Source organism: Haliotis cracherodii, unplaced genomic scaffold, assembly GCF_022045235.1.
Source record: "Haliotis cracherodii isolate W230 unplaced genomic scaffold, xgHalCrac1.p SCAF_16, whole genome shotgun sequence".
NCBI lineage: Eukaryota > Metazoa > Mollusca > Gastropoda > Lepetellida > Haliotidae > Haliotis > Haliotis cracherodii.
This window is the reverse complement of record NW_027266271.1, coordinates 31,729,136-31,753,907: the sequence shown is the minus strand read 5'-3', so window position 1 is coordinate 31,753,907 and position 24,772 is coordinate 31,729,136. Positions and strand designations below refer to the sequence as shown.

The 24,772-nt window shown below is 41.4% G+C and overlaps 1 protein-coding gene across 1 annotated transcript; it reads right to left on the bottom strand.

Moving 5' to 3' along the window:
• Positions 1 to 3,471: 3,471 nt before the first annotated feature.
• Positions 3,472 to 23,397, bottom strand: LOC139464073 (serine/threonine-protein phosphatase 6 catalytic subunit). The gene is made up of 10 exons (XM_071245627.1): positions 23,311 to 23,397; positions 20,328 to 20,423; positions 16,001 to 16,066; positions 14,693 to 14,760; positions 14,166 to 14,239; positions 11,875 to 11,954; positions 10,293 to 10,410; positions 9,876 to 9,967; positions 9,027 to 9,084; positions 3,472 to 8,251 (listed from the first exon to the last, which is right to left on the bottom strand). The coding sequence occupies exons 1-10, from the start codon at positions 23,395 to 23,397 to the stop codon at positions 8,061 to 8,063; spliced, it is 930 nt and encodes a 309-aa protein (XP_071101728.1). The 3' UTR covers positions 3,472 to 8,060.
• Between the last annotated feature and the right edge of the window lie 1,375 nt (positions 23,398 to 24,772).

The following is a 24,772-nucleotide window of genomic DNA, read 5'->3' as shown; positions in this document are numbered from 1 at the left end:
GCTATATACCAAATAAGTAGCCGACGCTATACTCCGATACTGTAGCGCACTGCTAAACATCTGACAACCCCTCCAAGGTTGCGTCGAGTGAACCCTGTGTCAACTTTAGCGGCCCAATCTAAATGAAGCATGTGTTGAGCCAATCAGATGTCAACATTCTAAAACAATGTTCCTTACAACCTGATTTTGAAAGTTAACGAAAGAAAAACCACACAGAACACAATTATTGTTTCGACCATATTTCCTTTTGGTTTTACATGCAATGGCAGAGTGTAGGAAATACGAAAAATACATTGGCGTGTTCGTTATTATTTACATTCGGAGCACTACGTTTAAATTCGTTTTCGAGACACATTAATCATACATGCTGGACATCCTGCTTCGCTCGCTCGAACAGAGAATGTGGAGGCTGATTGGCTGATTTGAAAGTTCACGTGACTTGAGATCGTCACACAACAGATGAGCCCTGTTACAGTAAACTATTTTCACTTCAAAAGCTTTGTTAGATGTAAACTGAAAACAACCCTGACAACACCTGTCTGCATACACCCTTTGACATAGTATGTATTATAAGTCCGCAATAGAAGGAACTCGAGGTAAATATGAACTCTGACACGTCAGCCTGTCAGTCACCAGCTTACCTTGACCATCGGCGGTTATTTAGAGCACGTTGTAATTGTTGTAATATGGTCAACTTTATCGTTAAACAATATTCAAACCCAAAAACCAAATCATTCGTGGAGACCCGGGTTAAAATGGGCCCGAGATTATTCTATTGCTTGTCACAAGAGGAGATAAATTAGGACCCGGTGGTCAGGCTCGATGTCTCCGTACCTCTACGGCGTGGGACGTTGCTCGTATGAACCAGTGGTTCTCCTGAATGTGTGTGATGTGTGTCACTGGAAATCACACGTCTCCCATAGAAAGATATTCTTCTTTGGTTTGTTGTTTAACGCCGCACTCAGCAATATTCCAGCTATATGACGGCGGTCTGTAAATAATCGAGTCTGGACCAGACAATCCAGTGATTAATATCACGCGCATCGATCAACGAAATTGGGATCGATGACATGCATCAACAAAGTCAGCGAGTCTGTTAGTCGCCTTTTACGACAAGTATAGTCACCTTTTACGGCAAGCATGGGTTGCTGAAGACCTATTCTACCCCGGAATCTTCACGGGTCCCATAGAAAGATAGGGGGTAGTTCCAACAATAGGTCTTGCAATCATAGACACCATTGAATAGTTGGTTTAAGGCCGCACTCTGCAGTATCCCGACTGCCTGTAAATAATCGAGTCCAGGCAATCCCCTGATTATTGCTACTGACAGCAACGATCCACGCCCATCCACCAGGTCACCGAGCCTGGCCGCTCCATCCATTTGGTCCTGTCTCAAAACCAGCATAGACTTTCGGGGACCTATTCCAACCCGGAATGCCTACTGGTCTTGTGAGTCGTTGTGGTGCTGTGCCGTCTTAGCCTGACACATGTGTGTGTGTGTGTTGCCCCTGTTAGCTGCGATGCAGGCCGCGCACACCGCCGTGTCATTGAACTGGAAGAAAGTTTGAGGAATCCCGTTCAATTCCAACACCAAACATGCTTCCAGTTCCTGTAGTGTGTTTGGCTGTCTTGCAGCCTGAAGACGTCTCCCAGTCTTGCCCCTGACATGCTCAGTTGGCGCCATGTCCGGTGACCAGGGCATCACATCCCTGTTATTGATTACGAAGAACATCATCCCTGTACACGACAGCAGTCACACGGTGGCGGAACACGTGTAGAGGGGTGCTGTGATCACCACTGAAGCCTCCCTACATCATGATGCTTCCTCCTCCCACCGGTCGGCCTGTGAGACCCAGCAGTTAGCGTTACGTTCATTACGTCGTCTCCATATCATGATGCTTCCTCTTTCCACCGGTCGGCCTGTGAGACACAGCAGTTAGCGTTACGTTCATTACGTCGTCTCCACTCTCTGATGCGGCCATCGGCATGGGAGGTTGAACCTTGATTCACCCGAGAAGACAACTTGTTCCTACTATTGACGTCGCCAATGCATTATTAAGGATGGACAAGGGGAAATGCACGCATTTGTGCATGTGATTTACGCTACACGTGCAAAAGACGTCAAACGAATCGAAATGACTGCGTTCCAGTGATGTGCTCAAAGGAATGATTTAAACAGTCAACTGTTTCTTCAAAGCGTTTATTTTCATTTGTATACATTTCCTTTCATAAATTATTATTTTGTGCATTTCACTAACAAAATACTTCACTTGCATTTCTTTTGCCTTTTAGTATAATTATTTACTGAAGTGAATTAATCAAATGATGAAGATACGTGTGTTCTCAATGATCCAAAGATAGGCACAAATGATGCACATCTCAGATGGGTAAAGAAGTCTTAAGAAATGCTTGTGAAGTTTATGGAAAAGAAGATAAGTAAAATCGAAACAATGCGTGATGTAGCATTTCCTTTGGGTACAAAGGGACATGTACTGCCGATTCGTTTACCAAGACATTTGAGAATTGGGACTATTTTTACTGGGAATGGTACAGTCCACATCAACTTGTTGCAGTTTATTTTTAAAGAGAAATTTATCTTCGGAATATATATTATTCTGGTCGATTTAAGAGAATAGTACTGCCTAGACCATTTGGGCCTTGGCAAATATATTACACACTATATACTTGTGGTGTGTTCATAATTCAGGAATTAATTCATTTGGACGAACTCCCCTGATGTCCTGATCTGTTTATACTGAATATTCTAAGATGGTTCTGTAAATGATCAAAGTTGTCAGAGGCAGGCGTTGGTGCCCTATGAATATTGTCTGTATTTTGACAGGAATGAGAATCCTTGACAAGGTTCATAACATGCACACCTGGTGCTCAGCGTAGGGCACTAAGCAACATACTGCAGTCAAACAAAACGACTGGCATCTTAGAAAAGTAATCAAGTTTGGTCTACCCCTATGTTTAGTGTAATAAAGTTTCCCAGTCTTCTAAAACGTCAAAGCACTGGGAGAGAGGTGCCCTTCTGCCTCAACTATAATAGTTCAGGACAAATTTATACTCTTATTACACTATACACTGGCGTAGAGCAAACCTTATTTCTTAATTCAATGGGACATTATTCTGCTGGTGATTCGTAAATCCTGATGACAGCCAAGTGGTTAAAGTGTTTGCCTGTCACACCGAAGACCCGGTTCAATTCCCCACATGGGTACCATGTGTGAAGCCCATATCTGGTGTGCCCTGCCGTGATATTGCCGGATATTGCTAAAAGCGATGTAAAACCATTCTCACTCACGCAGTGAAAATGGCACCAAATGGATTAACCAGGATACATTGTTTATTCTGGGACACTGAAGGTTAGGGATTATCTTTGCCCCAGACAAATGTGGCTCGGATACAAATCTGCTGATAAAAGTTAAAACAGAACCCTGATACAACAAACAAATGTGTACAATCGGTGATGTTTATTGGAAACTACATATGTACTTTTCTTTTACAAAACATGTATGTTACAGTATAACACAAAAATATGTACAACCGGTCATTTCATGTTGGAATCAATGCATATGTTAAAATAACTTTCATAAAACATATGATCAGACAGACATTGTCACTCAAGAACAAGGTACTTTACAATTTTGATTGTGTATCAAATGCCAAAGCATATACCTATGATTAACATCTACAGTCTATAGACACAAAATCTTCAAAGTTAGCAACAGGACAAAATACTTAATGTGTAACTATTGCTGTGATTTCCTAGGACTATTCCACATGCATATGGCATCACACATCTATATGTTTGTCAAGTAGGCAGGTGGATTGGGTATACCTGCTTTGACAAGTTTATCAGTCATATCGCTGTATGTCAGCTTAATGTGGGTGGGTGATGCAGGTCATTATTGATGTGGATATGCGATTCCAATCAATAACCACCAGATCCAGTACCCAAGGGGAACAACTGCACCTGGTGATTATTGGGCTGCACTGTACATTCAGGAAGTTATTGAGTTTTGGCACAGGTTGACAATCTACAAATCCAAATACCATCCTGATATCCAGCACAGCCACTAACTTTGTCTTCTTCACCTGACTGAGGGCAATCTTAGATTACCAGTTTCACAATTCTATGTTGCAATTGAGCCTGTGATAGCTCTAATCCCAGGGCAAACTTTCTGTGGGACATTGTCAGTCCTTCACATGTTCGAAACACTACATTCCTCCATCTCCCGTGAATACATGTGTGTGCGTTGTGTCGTCGCTATTCTTAACGAAGAAAGCCATGGGCTGGTTCCAGTAGAAAGAAAACCAGTCAGACAGGTCAATGAGCACTTAGATTCCATTGACAATATTTCTTGCAGGCTCTACTCGACACATTGCTTCCATATTGTGCGATGGTAGGCGTGACACAAATTCATGCATGGAGCAGTGCTCGTGTGGCGGTCATGTGTTACAGATGTCCAAATGGAGAGACACGTCACTACCACAGCACCAAGTGATGCAGCAACACAGCGCATACCAACCCGTCAAGATTTGACACAATGGTTATGGGAAGAAATCGGACAACCTCATACCACAATTTCCATGCTGTTGTCTAGAGGAACTAAACCTAAGGAGACGGGCCATAATTATAAGGGGGGCTGGGATTGGTCTTCAGACTCTTTCCTAGTGTCTCCCCCAGTTTATGTAACATTTTCCCATAGCCTCCCTTCCCCAAACTGAATGACAAGTCACTAAATAATCATCACATTTATAATATGTTTATTTGATTAATCATAGAACTGTCATATTTTTCAGGCCCCCTAATATTGTTATGATCATTTTAACAACTGCCTTTTCCAGTTATTTTACCACCCACACCCTATAATAAATGACCAGTTTCTAAAACCTCCAGAATAGAATTATATATACACAACAATATATTTCCACAGCTCACGTAAAGTTGGACTCCGTACAGGTGATATAATACAAGTGCACAACGACTGTGATTGTAATTAAACCCCAAGTCAAGATGAAAGTGTTCCAGCAATAAGTAGTGTATGTCCAGTACATCACCACGAGTCTGCAGGGAGCCGGACATGCGACAGTGTTAGCTGTGTTAGCCAGTTGTGTTGAGAAACTGGGTAGTAATTATCCACACAAATATATTGATGACTTAGCATGATCAATCAGTGACTTATTTCATGTTTCAACTGATTTATCAATTCATCCAGTCATCATACAGATGATCCACATCCTGTCCGGAAATCTTCAGGTCACAAATCAGGGAAAGAAGGAATGTAAACAGAACTGTTTCTCTTCATCGACTCCCAGTTCACAGATGCTTGTTGCTTACAATGTGGAACTTGGATGATGAGTGCGCATCCCGCTGTTCAAAGTCATCATAAAAACAATCTTCACTTGTTTCACAAAGTTACCCAGCCACTACTAGCAATAGCGACTTATAGTATGATTATTATCATTATTACTGTAAACATAGCTGAGGTTCTCTGGCCTCACCATCACAAGAAAGTTCTAACAAGACCCCCTCAATGTTGACTTTGTCTTGTTGACTCAGCGATGAAGAAATCTTCTATACACAGATTATAACTGTGATACAAACAGAAATGCCTCTACCTGATTTACAATCAACATGAGGAATCCGCACATGAACTACAATAAAAACAATATTTACATTTATTTTATGAACCTTCCATCTTGAATATTCTAATCTTTCTTATGAGCACTCAATCAACAGACATGACCTGGAAATTATTCAAAACATTAATCTCAATAAAATTTGATCTGATTCAGTAATCTCTATCAAAGACAAAGAAGATAAAGATCTGATCTTAAAGAGATTGTTCAAAATATCATCTAAATGTGAAAATCGGAAGCAACAGGACAACTGCTGGCATACAGAACAAAGAATCTCAAAGAAAAAAGTACAGAATTGTTACTATAGAAAAAGATAATGTAAGTTCATTCTTATCTGAAGTCCTACCGGCCAAGACATGAGATACAAGTAGCCACCTTTGTGTGTATAACACCTACTGCTGTGACACTGTGGACAGACAAGGTTGCCATGTTTGGGACCTTTTCTCCCCCGTTACAGCTTCAGTTCAATTTTGTGAATTTTGAACATTTATTATTATTTAATGAAATTTTCTCCAATTGCAATCATGGTAATAAAAATGCATTTGAACAAAACATTTTTGCTGTGAGCACATGGAATGAAAAAATTCAACTTTGAGTGATAAATAAGTCACAAATTTGTTTCAATGCACTCTTAGATCTAAATACATTGACAGCTTAAAACTGTAAAGATATCAGCTTCCAACTGACCAGAAGTGTGGTCCAAGTCATAGAGTACTCCCACCCACCCACCACAGACCCCGCCTAGGGCAGGTGCAGGTGGACCAGTACATTGTGAACATCACCCTGGTAGGACAGTAGTCAAGACAAGGCTTCCATGTCATCATTAATCAAAGTGCTCATATGGCAAAGACACATGTATGAAGGCCAAGGTCAGATGAAGTCTTTTCACCCCACTAAATAGGACAAATTCTGATGATTGGAGTATTGTTAGGAACTTAATATCAAATGAGGGGTTCCAATGACTGGCACAGTTTCTTTACCATACCAGAGAAACTGCAATGTTAAATACAATATTGAGGTTACAAAGCAAGGATTTACATGGTTCTGGAGAAACCACCCATGAGCAAGTACATACTGTCAAGTCCCGTTAATCCGACATGGTTGGCAGAATATGATTATGTCTGATTAACGAATATGTCAGATACACAAAATTAAGTTGTATCAACTTTCGTGATCGAAAATCGGACAACTACACGACAGATAACGATAAAATAAAAAAGAAATATTCATATTGTTAGCGGAATATGTTTTCTAATCATGCAACCTCTAAAGCTAAACACTGAACAACTGTTGACTGATTAAAGATACTTTTGTAAGCATAGTCTGGAATGGAAGTTGCCAGTTTGAAACAAGTGCCACAAAGCTCAAGAAAGCTGCTTTCTTAGTGGTTAATGTAGACTTCCTGTTAGCAATTTCATTGGTCAGTCAAAGTTTGCGAAAGGTCGTTCTGACGTGTCGTGTAATGGGATATCTTCAGCGGTTGCGAGAACTTGTATCTGATTTTTATGAGACTGAGGTAATCTTAGCATGTGATTTTTTTATATCCTGTTTGTTTATTCAAAGTTTTAATTGTTTATTGTTAAGCAAGTTTTTCCATACAGCCGTTGTAATATGCAGCTACTTGCCGACACGTCTCACATCAAAACATGGGGCTGTGTACTTGCAGCAGATCACTGGGTCGGATTAATGAGACTGATTAATGAGTGATTTTGGTAATTCGTTGCAAATTAGGTGTGTCGGAGTCTGTGTGTGAGACTGTGGGATTAACGTGACTATATATAGCACTGATGTAATCGGTTCCATTCATTTGTGTTGGATAAAGCCGATTGTTGGATTAATGAGACTTGACTGTATATAGTGTTTTATAAACTCATAATGCAGTTAGGCAAATGACTGCACTATTGTTTTATAACTCATAAAAAAATCAACTTGCATCAAGGACTGTTCAATGTTGAGAAAAACAATTAAATACTCTCGAAAAACAATTCCAACCATACTTGGTTTTAACACCTTTAAAGTACACCACTGGACATACTTGTCTTTAAATCCAATACTCCCAAAAGAAAATTGCCAAGTAAAAGTCCCGTGAAATGTCTTAAATAACTTCAGGTATTTACACTTTTCTCCATATTTGAAATTTGCCAGATCTTGTGGGCCAGAAAGGACCTAATCACACCTGGAGCTCTCACACTACATAAACACAGATTCATTAGTATCTATCAAATAATTGTTGCATGCAAAATGTTATAATCTCACTTCAGGATGTTAATATTTCAATCATTGATAAAGAGTATTTTTCATTGGATTCTCACAGTGGTTCACCCTGAATTATTTCACTGTTTTTTACAAATCAAAGACCACCCCAGAGTGTGAGGCACTATCACTTATCCTTTGTTACAGTGACATGCTGCTCATAAGAAGTACGGGGTCTGTGTCCGAGGGGGAATAACTCTCTCATTGTCTGGAACTGCACGGAACAGCTTGGCCTCCTTGGTGTCTGGGTTACTGAAGGAGAGGACGGCAGCGATGTTGCCGCAGCGGTAGCAGTAGTTGGGTGCCGACCACACCGTCACAAGCTTCTCATCAAACATGTATTTGTACCCTGGAAGAGTGAGTATGGTTATATCAGTATTCCACCAATATCCGTGCAGGTGACATCAGAAATGGGCTTCACACATTTTACCCATTTGGGGAATTTAACTCAGGCCTTCAGCATCAAGAGCAACCACTTTGACCACTAGGCTACCTCCCTCCCCCCCCCCCCCCCCCACCCCCCACCCCCATGATAGAGGTAACAGTGAGTGGTGAGTTGTGGCTAAAAGTATTTCCCTTTGTCACTAAATGGGGGAGAAAAGTGAGTGAGTGAACTGAGATTTTAATGCTATCTTGTTTGTTGTTTAACGTGCCAGCAATATTCCAGCTAAATAATGGGGGTCATTAATCAAACAGGTCTGGATCAGACAAACAAGTGATGGATATTATGATCAACGATCCATGCCATCAGGGTATGATGAAACGAAATCAACCAACTCACTGAACATGACCACCCGATCACCAAGTTGCTGAGGTTGCTGGGGACCACATCTTCCCCAGGGTCATAAGATGTGGGAGGAAAGCCAAAAGTGATGCAGGTCCAAGATTGTTTTCCACTGATAAAACCCAGGCACATCAGGGCCAATCTGAGATTGAACCCACAACAGGATTCTTACATGCCTAAGGGGCGTAACTCTTCACATTAATCTGCAAGTCTTAGAGAACTGAGAAATCCATGCCCTTGGAATCGGTCATAGCAACAATTATACATGAGGGATCATCACTAATGGACGTCCTAGATTGAACTGTAACAGGGAAGGATGGTACCACGAGGCTTTTCTTACCTTCATGAACCAGCTGGTGAGCTCGGCAGATGAGCTTCAGGTTATTGATGTGGACAAACTGGCAACAGAAGCAATCGTGTTAATAGGATGGTGAAAACTGTACAGCAGTCAACGTGACACTGTATCCATGTATGGGACAGAAACAAACAAGACACTGTGAGTCACCCAAGCTTCTAGATTCTGGAGGTAGTGTGTCCATGGTGTTTAACGACAACACAATGACAACAATGTCCCGTGCAGCCAGGGTGAGATGACATGTGATCAGCCACAGGACCTGACCACCTGATGTCCTGCACAGTTGGATGACAAGCATGAGGTGTTAGGGACAAAGTCCCATGTACAGCTTCCACAGGGTGGGTTATTGTAACATTGGCCCAGAAAGGTTAGTGATACAAGATAGAAAGGTTAAAAATAGGGTAGTAGTGGTACATGTCTCTGTGTGTTTGTGTTTGTTGTTTAATGCTGCACTGAGCAATATACAAGCTACATGACTACATGACATGGTAAACAACTGAGACTGAACCAGACAATCTAGTGGTTGATATCATGAGGAATGATCCATGCTGTCAGGCTACTATGCCATGCCATCAACCATGTCATTGAGCCTGATCGCCTGATCTACTGAGTCGTCTCTTACAACAAGCAGAGCTTCCTGGAGCTTTGAGGTTACTGAAAACATGCTCCAACTCTCCTTCATCAACAAGGTAAAAGGATGAAGCAACCTGTCAAGACCCTAGAGGTAAAAGTCAAATATTGATGGCGTCCCCTGATTCAAATCCTGTAGGAGCAAACCTCAAGAATCTAACGATCCTCCTTAATTTCAAGCACGGATATTAAACTTGAACAAACCTCGTTGGTAACCTTGGCTCCGAAAAGCCAGCCAGCACCTCTTGGACTCATGGCCCATGTGTCAACGTCCTCAGGGTCGGACCACACCAGGTCTGTGTTAGGAGTTAAGGTCCACATATTTATCTGGTCAACGGAACAAGCATTACACCACTCACTCCTATGAGTCTGCCCAATGAGAACAAGCTAAAGATTTTCATTTAAGCTGTCTGAATATTATTCTTTGAGAGCTGTCAAAAGGGGGTTCAATCCAAGAGTCCTCAATTCACTCCAGCATGTTATAAATTTTGTTAATTTTTGTACCAATTGTGGAGTGGGCATTAATCTATGAGAAGACCAGCGTTACTTAACCAGCAAAACTTGGAGATGGACGACACTACAGTATAGTAATGGATTCCTACGCAGCTCTTCAAAGGATACCACAAAAAGCCCCCTTGTGAGGGATCTCCTGGTTGCGCTCGATGGTACGGATCTGGTCGATTGTCTTGATGTCCGGAGAAAGGCCACCGTGTACACACAGAATGCATTCATCGATGATCTGAAACATAACATTCTGGTTAATAACAAATTACAGTCGAAACAAGACATGCAATATATTGTGGTATGCATCATAATACAGGAATCATTATTGTAATAAATGGCAATACAAAAGCCAGGTCAATACCCATCACTACTAAACCACTACAAATCACCAAATTCAAGGGTCTAGTTTAAGTTTTTTTCATCCACTGACCATTGCTGACCAAATGTCCTGAAAACCAAGCAACAAAGAAGGCCCAAAAGCTAATATTCAGAGCTGTATTCATAACCTCAAAGCTACTTTCTAAACATATACCTGCAATAGCCTTGTTGCCAAAACCTGTGGTACTTACAGCGGAGATGGTGAGGAGTTCAAACACCTGTGGTACTTACAGCGGAGATGGTGAGGAGGTCAAAAACCTGTGGTACTTACAGCGGAGATGGTGAGGAGGTTTAAACACCTGTGGTACTTACAGCGGAGATGGTGAGGAGGTCAAACACCTGTGGTACTTACAGCGGAGATGGTGAGAGGTTTAAACACCTGTGGTACTTACAGTGGAGATGGTGAGGAGGTCAAACACCTGTGGTACTTACAGTGAGAGGGTCAAACACCTGTGGTACTTACAGTGGAGATGGTGAGGAGGTCAAACACCTGTGGTACTTACAGTGGAGATGGTGAGGAGTTCAAACACCTGTGGTACTTACAGCGGAGATGGTGAGGAGGTCAAAAACCTGTGGTACTTACAGCGGAGATGGTGAGGAGGTTTAAACACCTGTGGTACTTACAGCGGAGATGGTGAGGAGGTCAAACACCTGTGGTACTTACAACGGAGATGGTGAGGAGGTTTAAACACCTGTGGTACTTACAGCGGAGATGGTGAGGAGGTCAAACACCTGTGGTACTTACAACGGAGATGGTGAGGAGGTCAAAAACCTGTGGTACTTACAGCGGAGATGGTGAGGAGGTTTAAACACCTGTGGTACTTACAGCGGAGATGGTGAGGAGGTCAAACACCTGTGGTACTTACAACGGAGATGGTGAGAGGTTTAAACACCTGTGGTACTTACAGCGGAGATGGTGAGAGGAGGTCAAACACCTGTGGTACTTACAGTGAGAGGGTCAAACACCTACGGTACTTACAGTGGAGATGGTGAGGAGGTCAAACACCTGTGGTACTTACAGTGAGAGGGTCAAACACCTGTGGTACTTACAGCGGAGATGGTGAGGAGGTCAAACACCTGTGGTACTTACAGCGGAGATGGTGAGAGGTTTAAACACCTGTGGTACTTACAGTGGAAATGGTGAGGAGGTCAAACACCTGTGGTACTTACAGTGAGAGGGTCAAACACCTGTGGTACTTACAGTGGAGATGGTGAGGAGGTCAAACACCTGTGGTACTTACAGTGGAGATGGTGAGGAGGTCAAACACCTGTGGTACTTACAGCGGAGATGGTGAGGAGGTCAAACACCTGTGGTACTTACAGCGGAGATGGTGAGGAGGTCAAACACCCGACAGCAATATCTCCAGGCATTGGCGTTCCCATACTTTGTCTGACACTCATCTGGAAGAGATATCATTTACTCAATATGCAACAAAATATTCAGTAGCAAGCAGACAAGTACTCAACATGTAGGTACCACATCCAGGGTGTCAGACACAAAACTGTGCATCCTATACACAAGAACATTGAGGATGGATGTAAAATTAACTGCACTGCAATTATCATTGTGTAGTGGCCATGGAATTCCTGCGGAGGAATTCGAAACGGGGACCTTCTGATCCAAGGGCAGACTCTTTTTCCACATTACCATATGGGCAAAGAGGTCAATTCAAATGCAGAATGCACATTGAAAGGTAACCATTGTTTCTATTAAGATAAGAAATACAAGCAAAGATGAGATTGTAAATTTAACATAAAATTGTATATTTAAAAATCACACTTTGCATTTATTCCTTCTTCTTTCGATCCTCATGTGGAAACAAAAGTTCTAGCTTCTAAGAAGCCACCCCAACAAATGGGTCACTGTAATTCTGTGCGTGATGACCTTCCACGATATGATCACCCTACTACTCCTGCCACATCATTTTCTTTCTTAGGGCTGAAAGGCTAGAGGAGCGGTGATGCGGGAATGGTTGGGAGGGCATATAGTGTAGGATAAGTATATAAATATACAATCTCATGTAAAAAAATTACAAATATTTCAACTTATTCGATTTCACACTATGCATTTATCCCACGGCTGGTCGGTAGGGTGCCGATAACCTAGCCTTAGAGACTACAACTGTACGTGTGAGCCATACATGAGGAAACTGCTGCTAAACAGTGATACAAATAAAGACTCTACAGGGTCTCCAGGCAATCAGTTCTACAAGACAGACCACGCCACTATCTCCGATGGACAGTAGGGTGAGCCACCTTGGCATATCTTTTAATGCTTAGTCAAAGCCATCCATCGCGCTCGTGGGATCGAATCATGCTGAGATGGGAAGAGGAATGATAGACAACATCCACAAGAGGATCATCCAACCAATACTGAGACATCAATTGCCTAAAGTAGAGATGAGCAGGTAAGGGCTTGGGACACCGCCGATATGGACATGTCTTGCGGCGACTTCGATGTTGAAGACCAGAGTCTCCACAGATAAGCTATTTGAGAAGGATTTTGTCAAATTCAGAAAGAGATTGGTAACGGGTAATGAAACATGGGTCTACCACTATGATGCTGAGTCAAAACGTCAATCCATGGACCAGGAGCGAAGGGGAAGGTGGCCTGGATGAGTTTAACTTCTAGCAGAACTGCGCAGACATCTGAGACTGTAGGATGCTCCATCGTAGGTGTGGTAACAAGCACAGTTGGCAAATCTGGCTTTTCCGATTTGGCGGGAATGTCATCAGTGAGGAAACTGTCTGAGATGCCATCGTCTTCAACGGACAAGGAGGGCATGGTAGACGCAGGAGGTAGTTTCGTTACAGTAACAGTGGAGGGGACAGCCGGCTTGGTGACTGTTGGGTTTCTGGGCAGAGGAAGGCCCGTGTTTTGCGTCCTTAAACTTTAACAGGCGCTCAACATCACGTTTGTGGCATTTGTGCAGATTTACACAGAAAGCTTCCTCTGAAAGTTGAGAACACTGGGAACATCCGCGGTCCTTAGAGCAAAGGTTGCGGCAATTACAGCAGTCATCATGAGGATCTGCAGTGGAGTAAGTTGTCTGCAAGTGGCACCTGTTCTGTGCGCTCCACAGGGTGGCAGTGAGAGTGAGAATGATGTGAAAGGGGTAGTCAGGTGATCATGTCGTGTAAGGTTACAATGCATGGAAGTACAGTGCACAGCCCATTTGTTGGGGAGGTGACCATGGTGATGCTGGGATGTGTTCGGGCAAAGTTTTTTTAGAAATGACATTCTAAATGGCATTTTGTGTACATGTTTTTAGAAGCTGGAAACTTTGTTCAAGTACATTTCCACATAGGGATCAAAAGAAGCAGGAAATACGTAGTTTGAGATACGATAAGCTTAAGAATTGTCCATTTAGAGCTTCAAGGAAAGCTTCAAACAAGGAAATCAGCACACAAAATAAGCAAGCGTTTATGTGGTTAACTTTGCCCTCCCAAAACTTACTGCTGAATCCTCAAGAGTCACAAACAGACAGGCCCAGGTGCAGCCATGACATGACAACAACCTGTTCTATATTACCAGCAGCTTCAAGATGAAACTGTGGTCCGTTAGCCATGCTGACACTGAGCAGAGAAGTGAATAATGCACTTGAGTCTTACCATAGAACCCATAGATTTGTGTGATCTGGCGACTTTCGTGATTTCCTCTCAATAGAACAATCTTGTCAGGCCATCTGGAACAGAATGATTGACATAAATACCAACATTTATAGCAAATTTCGGTTGACTGTGAAGTGGCTACAAACATATTTTTCACTGTGGCTGTCATAACATACATTTGAGTCGAACTATTTTCAATTTTGTTTTGTGGTAACAAGTATGTTAAGTTTCAGCTTCATGAGAGCAGTGGTTTGAGAGAAGATGTTCACTAAGCATAGGCCACAACAGGATGCATTAAAAGTTAAAAGTTCATGAAATACTAGGGGGAGAAGGGACACTTCAGCAAAAATAGAACACTTCAGGGGTGGAATGTACCAACATTCTCTCTGCTGACACCAAGAAGATCAAACAGATGTGTGTCAGGTATGTGTTAACCATGCCAATTGTAAGATCCAACCTCTTGGTTTTCTCAATTAATCATCCAACAAGATTAACAGCCAATTAGTTTTTATGAAGGTGAAACTCACTTGGCCTTGAGAGTGAGCAGCAAGGTGAAGGTCTCCAGACTGTAGTACCCACGGTCGACAAAGTCCCCCTGAAACATCCCAGCGATTTGAGACAGCCCAGACACTGAACAATGCAACAGCTCTCATTACTGCAAGACCAATGCAGCATCTGTCTCAGCTTTCAACTTCTGTGATTCACAGACTCTAGTTTCAGATATCATATCTTGTGGATAGGAATGGAATGTACAGTGGTCAGTGTTGAAAGCAAGTATGTTGAAAGTCAAGATGTTATAATCTAACTTTCCATTTACAAAAAGAAAGGTGTTAGTGTTCATTCCATTGTGCTGGTCATTACAACAACATAAAGACATATACGATGAGTGTAGGTTTTGTTTGTTTGTTGTTTAACGCTGCACTCAGCAATATTCCAGCTATATGACGGCGGTCTGTAAAATAATTTAGTCTGGACCAGACAATCCAGTGATTGACATCATGAGCATCGATCCACGCAATTGGGATCGATGACATGTATCAACCAAGTCAGCGAGTTTGACCATCTGATCCCGTTAGTCGCCTTTTACGACAAGCATAGTCACCTTTTAAGGCAAGTATGGGTTGCTGAAGACCAATTCTACCCTGGAATCTTCACAGGTCTATTCGGTGAGTGAGTGAGTGAGTGAGTGAGTGAGTATGGTTTTATACTGTTTTTAGCAATATTCCAGCAGTATCATGACAGGGGACACCAGAAATGGGTTTCACACATTGTACCCATGTGGGGAAATTGAACCCGGGTTTTCTGTGTGACGATTGAATGCTTTAACCACTAGGCTACCTGACCTCCCCCCACACACACATATAGGTAACTCACTCACCATCTCAACAGTTTACACATCTAACCTCATATAAATAGAATTGTCATCTATATTTTGCAAATCGGATGAATGTCCATCCAATTCTAACGTGCAGCAGCAGTGTTTGAAACAACTGCCTGCCTTGAGGGTCTCCTGGAGATCCCCTGTAGATCTCCTGCCAGGCCTGTAGTTCAGGACTGTACAGGTCTTCACAGCCTGCAGTTTGTTTAGGTGTTGATTTATGTGTCAACACATCATCTAGATTTCTGTTTCGTTTTTCTTGATGAATATTTTCAAAAGTCATTTGACGTACTTACACCATGCACACATTAACTTCCCGAATCAGTGTCTACTGCAACAAGATATATCCATACAACGATGGGGCTTAGGCATGCAAAGCCTTTTGAGTTTCCCAAACCCATTTCATTAATGTACAAGAAACTGTGAGGCCACAATGGCCCACTGCACGTGAGTTTACCATGAAGATGTAGTTTGTGTCTGGCATCTGGCCTCCGGTCTGGAACAACTCCATCAAGTCATAGAACTGAAACACATCATCAAGAAAATGTGTCTTGATTTAAAGCAAACTCTGGGTTGTAAAGAGATAACTAAAACAACATTTCAGAGTCTGGTTATCTGTTGTACAAAGGGTTACCTGAAACCGTTGTCAATGTCACTGGGTTAGAGTCTGGTTATCTGTTGTACAAAGGGTTACCTGAAACCATGGTCAATGTCACTGGGTTAGAGTCTGGTTATCTGTTGTACAAAGGGTTACCTGAAACCGTTGTCAATGTCACTGGGTTAGAGTCTGGTTATCTGTTGTACAAAGGGTTACCTGAAACCATTGTCAATGTCACTGGGTTAGAGTCTGGTTATCTGTTGTACAAAGGGTTACCTGAAACCATTGTCAATGTCACTGGGTTAAAGTCTGGTTATCTGTTGTACAAAGGGTTACCTGAAACCATTGTCAATGTCACTGGGTTAGAGTCTGGTTATCTGTTGTACAAAGGGTTACCTGAAACCATTGTCAATGTCACTGGGTTAGAGTCTGGTTATCTGTTGTACAAAGGGTTACCTGAAACCATTGTCAATGTCACTGGGTTAGAGTCTGGTTATCTGTTGTACAAAGGGTTACCTGAAACCATTGTCAATGTCACTGGGTATCAGGCTGGTGTATTGTCTAGGCAATTGACTGACCATCAAAATGTCCTCAAGATTGTTTTCAAATATGGTAATATGGGAGACTACTCATGCACACTCTATGTAACAAGCATACTGCTGCATTCAATGACAAAACAACAACAGATATACAGAAACTCACCCGAAAGGCTTTTAGTATCAAATACATTAACATGACTCAAGAAACGTTTAAAACTCCATCCAGGCTGGCAGAGGTGTTGAAAATGTAGTAACAATAGAAAAACAGGTGCGTTAAGTCAAAGGTTGCAACTGAATAAAAAATCAAAACATGCCAAAAACATATTATGTTATTCTGGAAACCATCTACCGTATTTGACGTAATAAGCGCCCAGCTTTAATAAGCGCCCAGCTAATATATTGCTAATATATTGGCTAGAGAACAATCCCAATTAGCACCCCTTCCGATTGATCAATGAACACTTATTTATTCGTGTATAATATGCACTTGTGTTATATGCACCCTTAATTATGGGCAATTAAATACTGGAAAATATATCTGTCGTGTATAATACGCACAGACTTTTCTTTTGTATCTTTTCAGGCTGTCAGCATAAATCACGAAATTTACGATCTTTCAACTCTTTTTTTTTTCTCACCAAAATTAATATTGTAATAAGAGCCCCTTATTTCTAATTTTGAGAGCGCCCTGGGCGCTTATTACGTCAAATACGGTACTTAATGTACTTGCTCCATATCAAATTTCATAATGATTTCATAATGATAATGCAAACCCAGCCTGAGTTATGACCAAACAGAAAAAAGAAGATCATGTCAGCAGAAGAAACTAACATCTTTAGTGTGCTAGTCCATATAATGATAACATGTAGCAAATATCCTTAAAAATGGTTAATTTCTACTAGTCCTTATGATACCTTAACTACTGGGCGGTTTGGCAGGGACTATAGGACTAGTGCCAATTTCTAATGCTGCATGTGAATGACTGTGGATGTGAATCACTGAATCATGGGAGCACTGTTTAGAGACATCAAAGATGTATGGTAAGTTTCAGCTTCACAAGCAAACATCAAGCTCTTATAACGAGTTATATCCTGTATACACAGTCAGTAACAATAAACTGACATGCATACGGAGGTGATAATCAAGATAATGCGCTATGCATTCAACAAGTCTATCACAACCAGTCATCAACTTGGTTTCTAGGTTCCTGTTCAGTCATAATCTTGCACTAATCATGCTAATCTAGCAATAGTGGAAGCAAATCAGTCTTACACAAGGTACCGATGTCAAGGTACATAAGTCTATGTCCTACAAAATGAACTGATCTGAAACTCTGCATACAGTAGTCCTACCAAATAGTCGTGCTTCACAGAGAATCACAGTCAAAGTGATGAAGCTTGCCAGAAACTACTGCAAACTGTATGCAGCAGCAGAAATATACTCCTCTAAAGAATGTCACAGTTCCGACATAAAGGTGTTTTGTTGTGCAGTTGGAATTAATGCCACCAAAAACACTCAGGTTTAATCATCGAACTCGATGAATTTCATTTCATGTAGATCAGCATGAAAATAAGCAGTTGGAATTTAGAAACTTTGCAGTGTGCCCCCCTCCCGTTCAGTAAGAGTCAAACTTTTCACTTCTGAATGGCCACATTACTTTCTGATTCACACTTTGCACTAAACATGTCACGTTCACATTCTACATGTTTATCTTCATTTCTTCTGTGAATTTCTGAAAATAATTGATTCCATGCTTAGCACTGACACAAGAACTTCAAGAATAGGATTTCTGAGGATGAGCATGATGAGTGAGACTAACTTTACTTTACACTGCTCTGAGCAATACACCGTTGTGCCTTCTTTATCAAACCTGAGCCATTGTCGTGATGAGCAATACACCGTTATACCCTCTTTATCAAACCTGGGCCATTGTCGTGATGAGCAATACACATTTGTGCCCTCTCTATCAAACCTGGGCCATTGTCATGATGAGCAATACACCTTTGTGCCCTCTTTATCAAACCTGGGCCAATGTCGTGATGAGTAATTCCCTTAACCTATGATCAAATGGCTATACCCATTTTACCGGAAACTGGCACCTGGAAGTTGGCACCTGGAAGTTATTTAACAATATTATCTTCATGATTTCAACATTACGAATTCTGTCATTGGCATTCTCATACAAGATCTTCCGTACCCTAATTATGCTAGGATTGTTGCAGTCCAATAAAACATGTTATTTTTTATGTTTTATTCTGGGCCAGACAATGCAGTGATCAATTTTGTGAACTACAATCCACACCGTCAAAGTGCAATGATGTGCTATCAACCAAGTCACTATGCCTGACCATTTGGTTGCCTCTAATGACCAGTGTAGGATGTTGGGAACCTTTTCGAACCTGGAAATCTCTATGGGGAGACCAGCGCAGGATGTTGGGGACCTATTCTAACCTGGAAATCCCTATGGGGAGACCAGTGCAGGTTGTTGGGGACCTATTCTAACCTGGAAATCCCTGTGGGGAGACCAGCACAGGTTGTTGGGGACCTACTCTAACCTGGAAATCCCTATGGGGAGACCAGTGCAGGTTGTTGGGGACCTATTCTAACCTGGAAATCCCTATGGGGAGACCAGCGCAGGATGTTGGGGACCTATTCTAACCTGGAAATCCCTATGGGGAGACCAGCATAGATTGTTGGGGACCTATTCTAGCCTGGAAATCCCTATCGGGAGACCAGTGCAGGTTGTTGAGGACCTTTTCGAACCTGGAAATCCCTATGGGGAGACCAGCCCAGGATGTTGGGGATCTATTCTGACCTGGAAATCCCTATGGGGAGACCAGCATAGGTTGTTGGGGACCTATTCTAGCCTGGAAATCCCTATGGGGAGACCAATGCAGGTTGTTGGGGACCTATTCTAATCTGGAAATCTCTATGGGGAGACCAGCATAGGTTGTTGGGGACCTATTCTAACCTGGAAATTCCTATGGGGAGACCAGCACAGGTTGTTGGGGACCTACTCTAGCCTGGAAATCTCTAGGGGGAGACCAGCACAGGATGTTGGGGACCTATTCTAACCTGGAAATCCCTGTGGGGAGACCAGCACAGGATGTTGGAGACCTATTCTAACCTGGAAATCCCTATGGGGAGACCAGCGCAGGTTGTTCGGGTCCTATTTTTATCTGGAAATCCCTATGGGGAGACCAGCGCAGGTTGTTGGGGACCTATTCTAGCCTGGAAATCCATATGTGGAGACCAGCAGAGGTTGTTGGGGTCCTATTCTAACCTGGAAATTCCTATGGGGAGACCAGCACAGGTTGTTGGGGACCTATTCTAATCTGGAAATCCCTATGGGGTGACAAGCACAGGATGTTGAGGACCTATTCTAACCTGGAAATCCCTATGGGGAGACCAGCACAGGTTGTTTGGGACCTATTCTAACCAGGAAATCCCTATGGGGAAACCAGAGCAGGTTGTTGGGGACCTATTCTAACCTGAAGATGCCTATGGGGAGACCAGCGCAGGATGTTGGGGACCTATTCTAGCCTGGAAATCCCTATGCGGAGACCAGAGTAGGTTGTTGGGGACCTATTCTAGCCTGGAGCCCCTTGGGTGTAAAACATGTGATAGGTTTTCATGCAGCAACTCACCTGGCCATGAATGTCTCCGCACACAGTGACTGGAGTGGACACTGGCTGGACATTCGACTCCTCCAGCAGCAACTCACACACCATGTCACACAGTTTCTGAAAATACACAACACATATTTCACTTCTCAAGTTAATCAATTCAAACAAAATAGACAATCCATACATGAAGCGTACTACCAGTAGTACACACACACCTTAATTCCTGTGTACATGTACATGATGTATGTGGTGTACCCATCTGCGTCTTTGTGTGAATCAGTGTGTGAGTGTGAGTGTGAGTGTGAGTGAGTGAGTATGGTTTTACTCCACTTTTAGCAATATTCCAGCAATATCACTGAGGTGGCCACCAGAAATGGGCTTCACACTTTGTTCCCATGTCAGGAATCAAACCTGGGTCTTCGGTGTGACTAACGAACGCTTAAACCACTAGGCTATCCCACCGCCCCTGTGCGAGTGTGAGTGTTTGTGCATACATTTTCATGTTGAATGTGTAGTCATTCTTGTCTATTGTTCAACATACATCATTACATGTGAGACACTTATACATTTTTCTTCTTCTTCTTCTACAGAAGACCCTTGAAGATCCAGGTTGAGAACAGGCCTTTAGCAACCCCTGCTTGCCGTAAGAGGCAACTATACTTATCGTAAGAGGCGACTAACGAGATCTTGTGGTCAGGCTTGCTGACTTGGTTGATGCATGTCTTCGTACCCAAATTGCGTAGATCAATGCTCATGATGTCAATCACTGGACTGGCTGGTCCAAACTTGATTATTTACAAACCAATGTCATACAGTTGGAATATTAGCGAGTGAGGTGTTTAACAACAAACAAACCAATCTTCTATAGAAACAGAATTTTGACTCGCATCTTTTTGTACTGTACTCCAGGTGATTAGAGTATAATCTGATAACTTTAACTTTAATTTTACTGTGTTTCTGAAGTCCTTAATTAAAGGTATCAACATGGCAAGAACCTGCATGTTATATTTCATCTTAGATGTTATTTATAACAAATCATAAACATTAATTATATCTATGTTAATTGGGTAACTTAGTACATGTGGTGTAGGTGCATGAAATGAAAACATAAAACAATATTTCTAAAATTATCTTAACTGATTGTCAATTGGGCATGTTGGGTATGGTAGGTGAAGAACAAACTCAAAAAAATATTTTTGGAAAGAAAAGTTAAAGGGTTTATTTCCATTAATAAAGTTAGAACTAAAATGTTGTTAGCAGACACAGCAAGAAGAAAAAACTACATTTATTTTTATATATTCTATGCTTGATGGTACCATGGGTGCTTTTAGTCCATCTACCGATGGCCAAATGTAGTCAGTGGAATGATTCATCAAGGTAAATTATCTGGACACCCTGACTGATAGTTATGAATGGTTCGGAGATAATGTGACCTCATAGACAGGATGGAATATTTGCCCCTGAAAAGTGCTTGGTCATCGCCACACGCAGTGTATCGAAATCCCATCTCTTGGAGAGCAATAGTTAGTGCAGTTAACATTAATTGTATCTTTAATTCCTCACAAATTCTACTACAGCAGTACAAGTCAGGGTTATCTTCTGCTCATAAAGCTTTACACTATACGCCTAATCACCCTGTATCAAAGCTGTCTAATATCCTTTTACGCCCCAGTTTTGTTTTTGAGACCACCACTATACCTGTTGTGTTTTATTTATCATACCGTTGACTTGATGGTATGAACTGAAAACCCAATAGCTTGGGCAGTTCAATAATTCACCCTATCTAAATAAACTAAACATTTTCCCTCTATCTCTCTAAAGTGTAAAGAACTTGTATATATTTCCCAGTACAGACGCCATATCGTGTACCATGGTTATCGCTATGCAAGTGTAATGTAACATGCATCATCGGAGCAATGTTAACAAAATAAATAGTCCGTTTCAGACAGCCATCACTGGACTTAGAATAAATGTAAACTTCCTATTTTCGTTCGAATTTGTCTCCTGTAAACTTGTCAATAGGACTCATTGTGACTGAAATACTTCAAACCACAGGTAGGTCGATTGGTAGTTACTCGATATTTCAATAACAACAGTGTGAAAAATTATATCCTTTTTTAACAGGCAAAAAGCAGTTTTCTAGCATTTCCAACAGGACTTTAATATTGACTTTTTGCAACATTAAATACAGAGCTGAGGGAAAATGCATGAAAAAGGCTAATATTTCCATGTAAGTGAGGAAAAGTTACTCAGAAAGTTTGAACCAGGATGAGTTTTCAATCAACATGATCAAATGCATTACTACTCTTGTTGTCAGCATGGACCCTAAATATAGTCGTATTAAGTGTCCCTGATGTCAGCAATGAGGAAAGACTTCATATAAATCAGAATTTGCCACTATCGGAATTGTTCTCACGTTTTGATACTTGAGACTACATTTAAAATGGTTTCAGAATCAGAAGGAAAATGACGAGTTAGATTCCTAGAAATGAGAAAATTCATTTCTGGGTAAAAGTATTTTTTTCACAGATTTCATTGAACATACTGCCAAGACATGGTCAGTATCAAAGTTTGATAAAGTCTATCAATATTCTTAAAGTTTTGAGTATGAAATCTGCATGAAATTAAGCCTAATTGAACCATGCTAACACATTTTACCGCACAAAAATACCTTTAGACTTTATCATGTTAGTAAACAACTCACTGTGGTGAATGCCACCTGTTTTTCTCACGTATCAATAGAGAACTGTGACCTGACAAATATTGCATAAACGTTGATTAAATACGTAAAATACTTGATCTTGGCGTTTTGCAATGCTAACCATGTAAATGCTGATAACATTTCAGACGTACGTAATTTTAACATAGCAAAATTAGGGAAGTGATCGAAAATAGGACACTTAATTTTCAAAGACCGTTTCAACACAATGTGTGCCTTCATACAAAAATCAATCCATTCAAACTTGACGTTTACATCCACACACTCATCACTGCCACATCGTACCTTCAAATCATTTTCTGGTAAATACTTGCACTGTTTCGCAACCTCAATCCACTTATCTACGTCCGCCATTTTGTTGCCTCTTGTCATCACGAAATGAAACGAAGCCCGCGATTGGTCGGGAAAACCTAGATCTAACTTGCTCCTAGTTTTAATTAGGTGTCAAAGCGGCCGTCGTAGCTATAAAACACCTAGGCCCCAATGAGACAAAAACATGTTCACAATGACAAACGCTCGCCAAGTTTCACAGGAATTACATGGGCTACTACCGAATACCTTATTCTAATTCAAAATAGGTGAACCTTAAAAAAGCAAATGTAGTTCATTCTCTGAAACATCAAAGATCGTAGTGATAATTTTATGAAAAATACCAAAATACCAAAGCACAATTTATCAATTTAAATTTAGATTATTTAGCTTTGCCACACGCGTTATAGAGAAAATGGCCCCATGCAAAAACTGCCCAAAACAATTTGGAGAAAATAGCCTTAATTGTTTGGTGAAAATGGCCACACATTTGGGACTTGGAGATTTTATGTGCGCAACAGAGCTGAAACAAGAGGATCGAGAAATATTTATAGATCTATTGAAAAAAAAACAACTTTTTAAAACATTTTAAATAGTCTTAGAAAGTTCATATTTATGTGACCGATACAACCGTTGTACATATTTATCCATCTTGTCTGCTTTTGACTGTTCAACTTTTATGTATTATTAGTGGTTAATATAGATTAAATGTAGTTCATGTGTCCTTCATGTTAAGAGCCTAAAACCCAAGACGTGCTCAACTGATTAGCCAAGCGAACCCTCAAAGTTGACCCTTTGTCTCACTGCATGTACATAGTCTGCACACATTCTCTACACAGACAGGTTGCCAAGTAAAACCGTCTCACTCAGATATCCGGAATATTAAGTTGCGCCACGGTTGTAGGGAAGACACCCAAGTCTCACCCATAGGGTAGGCACGCGATTACTTGTATGGTCTGTTTTATATTTGTGTAACACATAAGTATGTCACACCCGTAAATTCATGTATATGAATGTATTTTGAAAGAGATTTATGATCACTTTACACATAGATAAATATATGAAACTTTCATTGGCGAAATAATACATCCCTCGCCCGTAGCCTGTGTTTGTATATTGCTCATTCACTGCCCTGCAACGTTCATACCAAGTATAGAGTCATATGTCATTTTATTGTTATCTAAAAAGCGACAAACAACTGCCCTGCCCACAACCAGCGTAGGTCGAGCTGTAGCTGTGATGTCATAGTGGATAGACGTTTTCAGTGCATTAATCAACATGCCAATAAAGTGATTTTCTGTTATTCTCGGCGTATTGTGTTGGCATCGGGTGTACTATAGTTCATCAAACAAAGATACCAAGTGCCATTTCAAATTTCCCAGCAGCGTAAAGGCCGATTCAGCGAGGAGGAAAATTTGGATAAAGCGATGTCAGCGTG

Excerpts from the sequence above, each read along its gene's own strand:
- LOC139464073 (XM_071245627.1), bottom strand. The coding sequence starts at position 23,397 with ATGACAAGAGGCAACAAAATGGCGGACGTAGATAAGTGGATTGAGGTT. Across the intron at positions 20,424-23,310 it reads TACCAGAAAATGATTTGAAG|AAACTGTGTGACATGGTGTG; the intron begins GTACGATGTGGC and ends GTGTATTTTCAG. Across the intron at positions 11,955-14,165 it reads ACAAATCTATGGGTTCTATG|ATGAGTGTCAGACAAAGTAT; the intron begins GTAAGACTCAAG and ends TATCTCTTCCAG.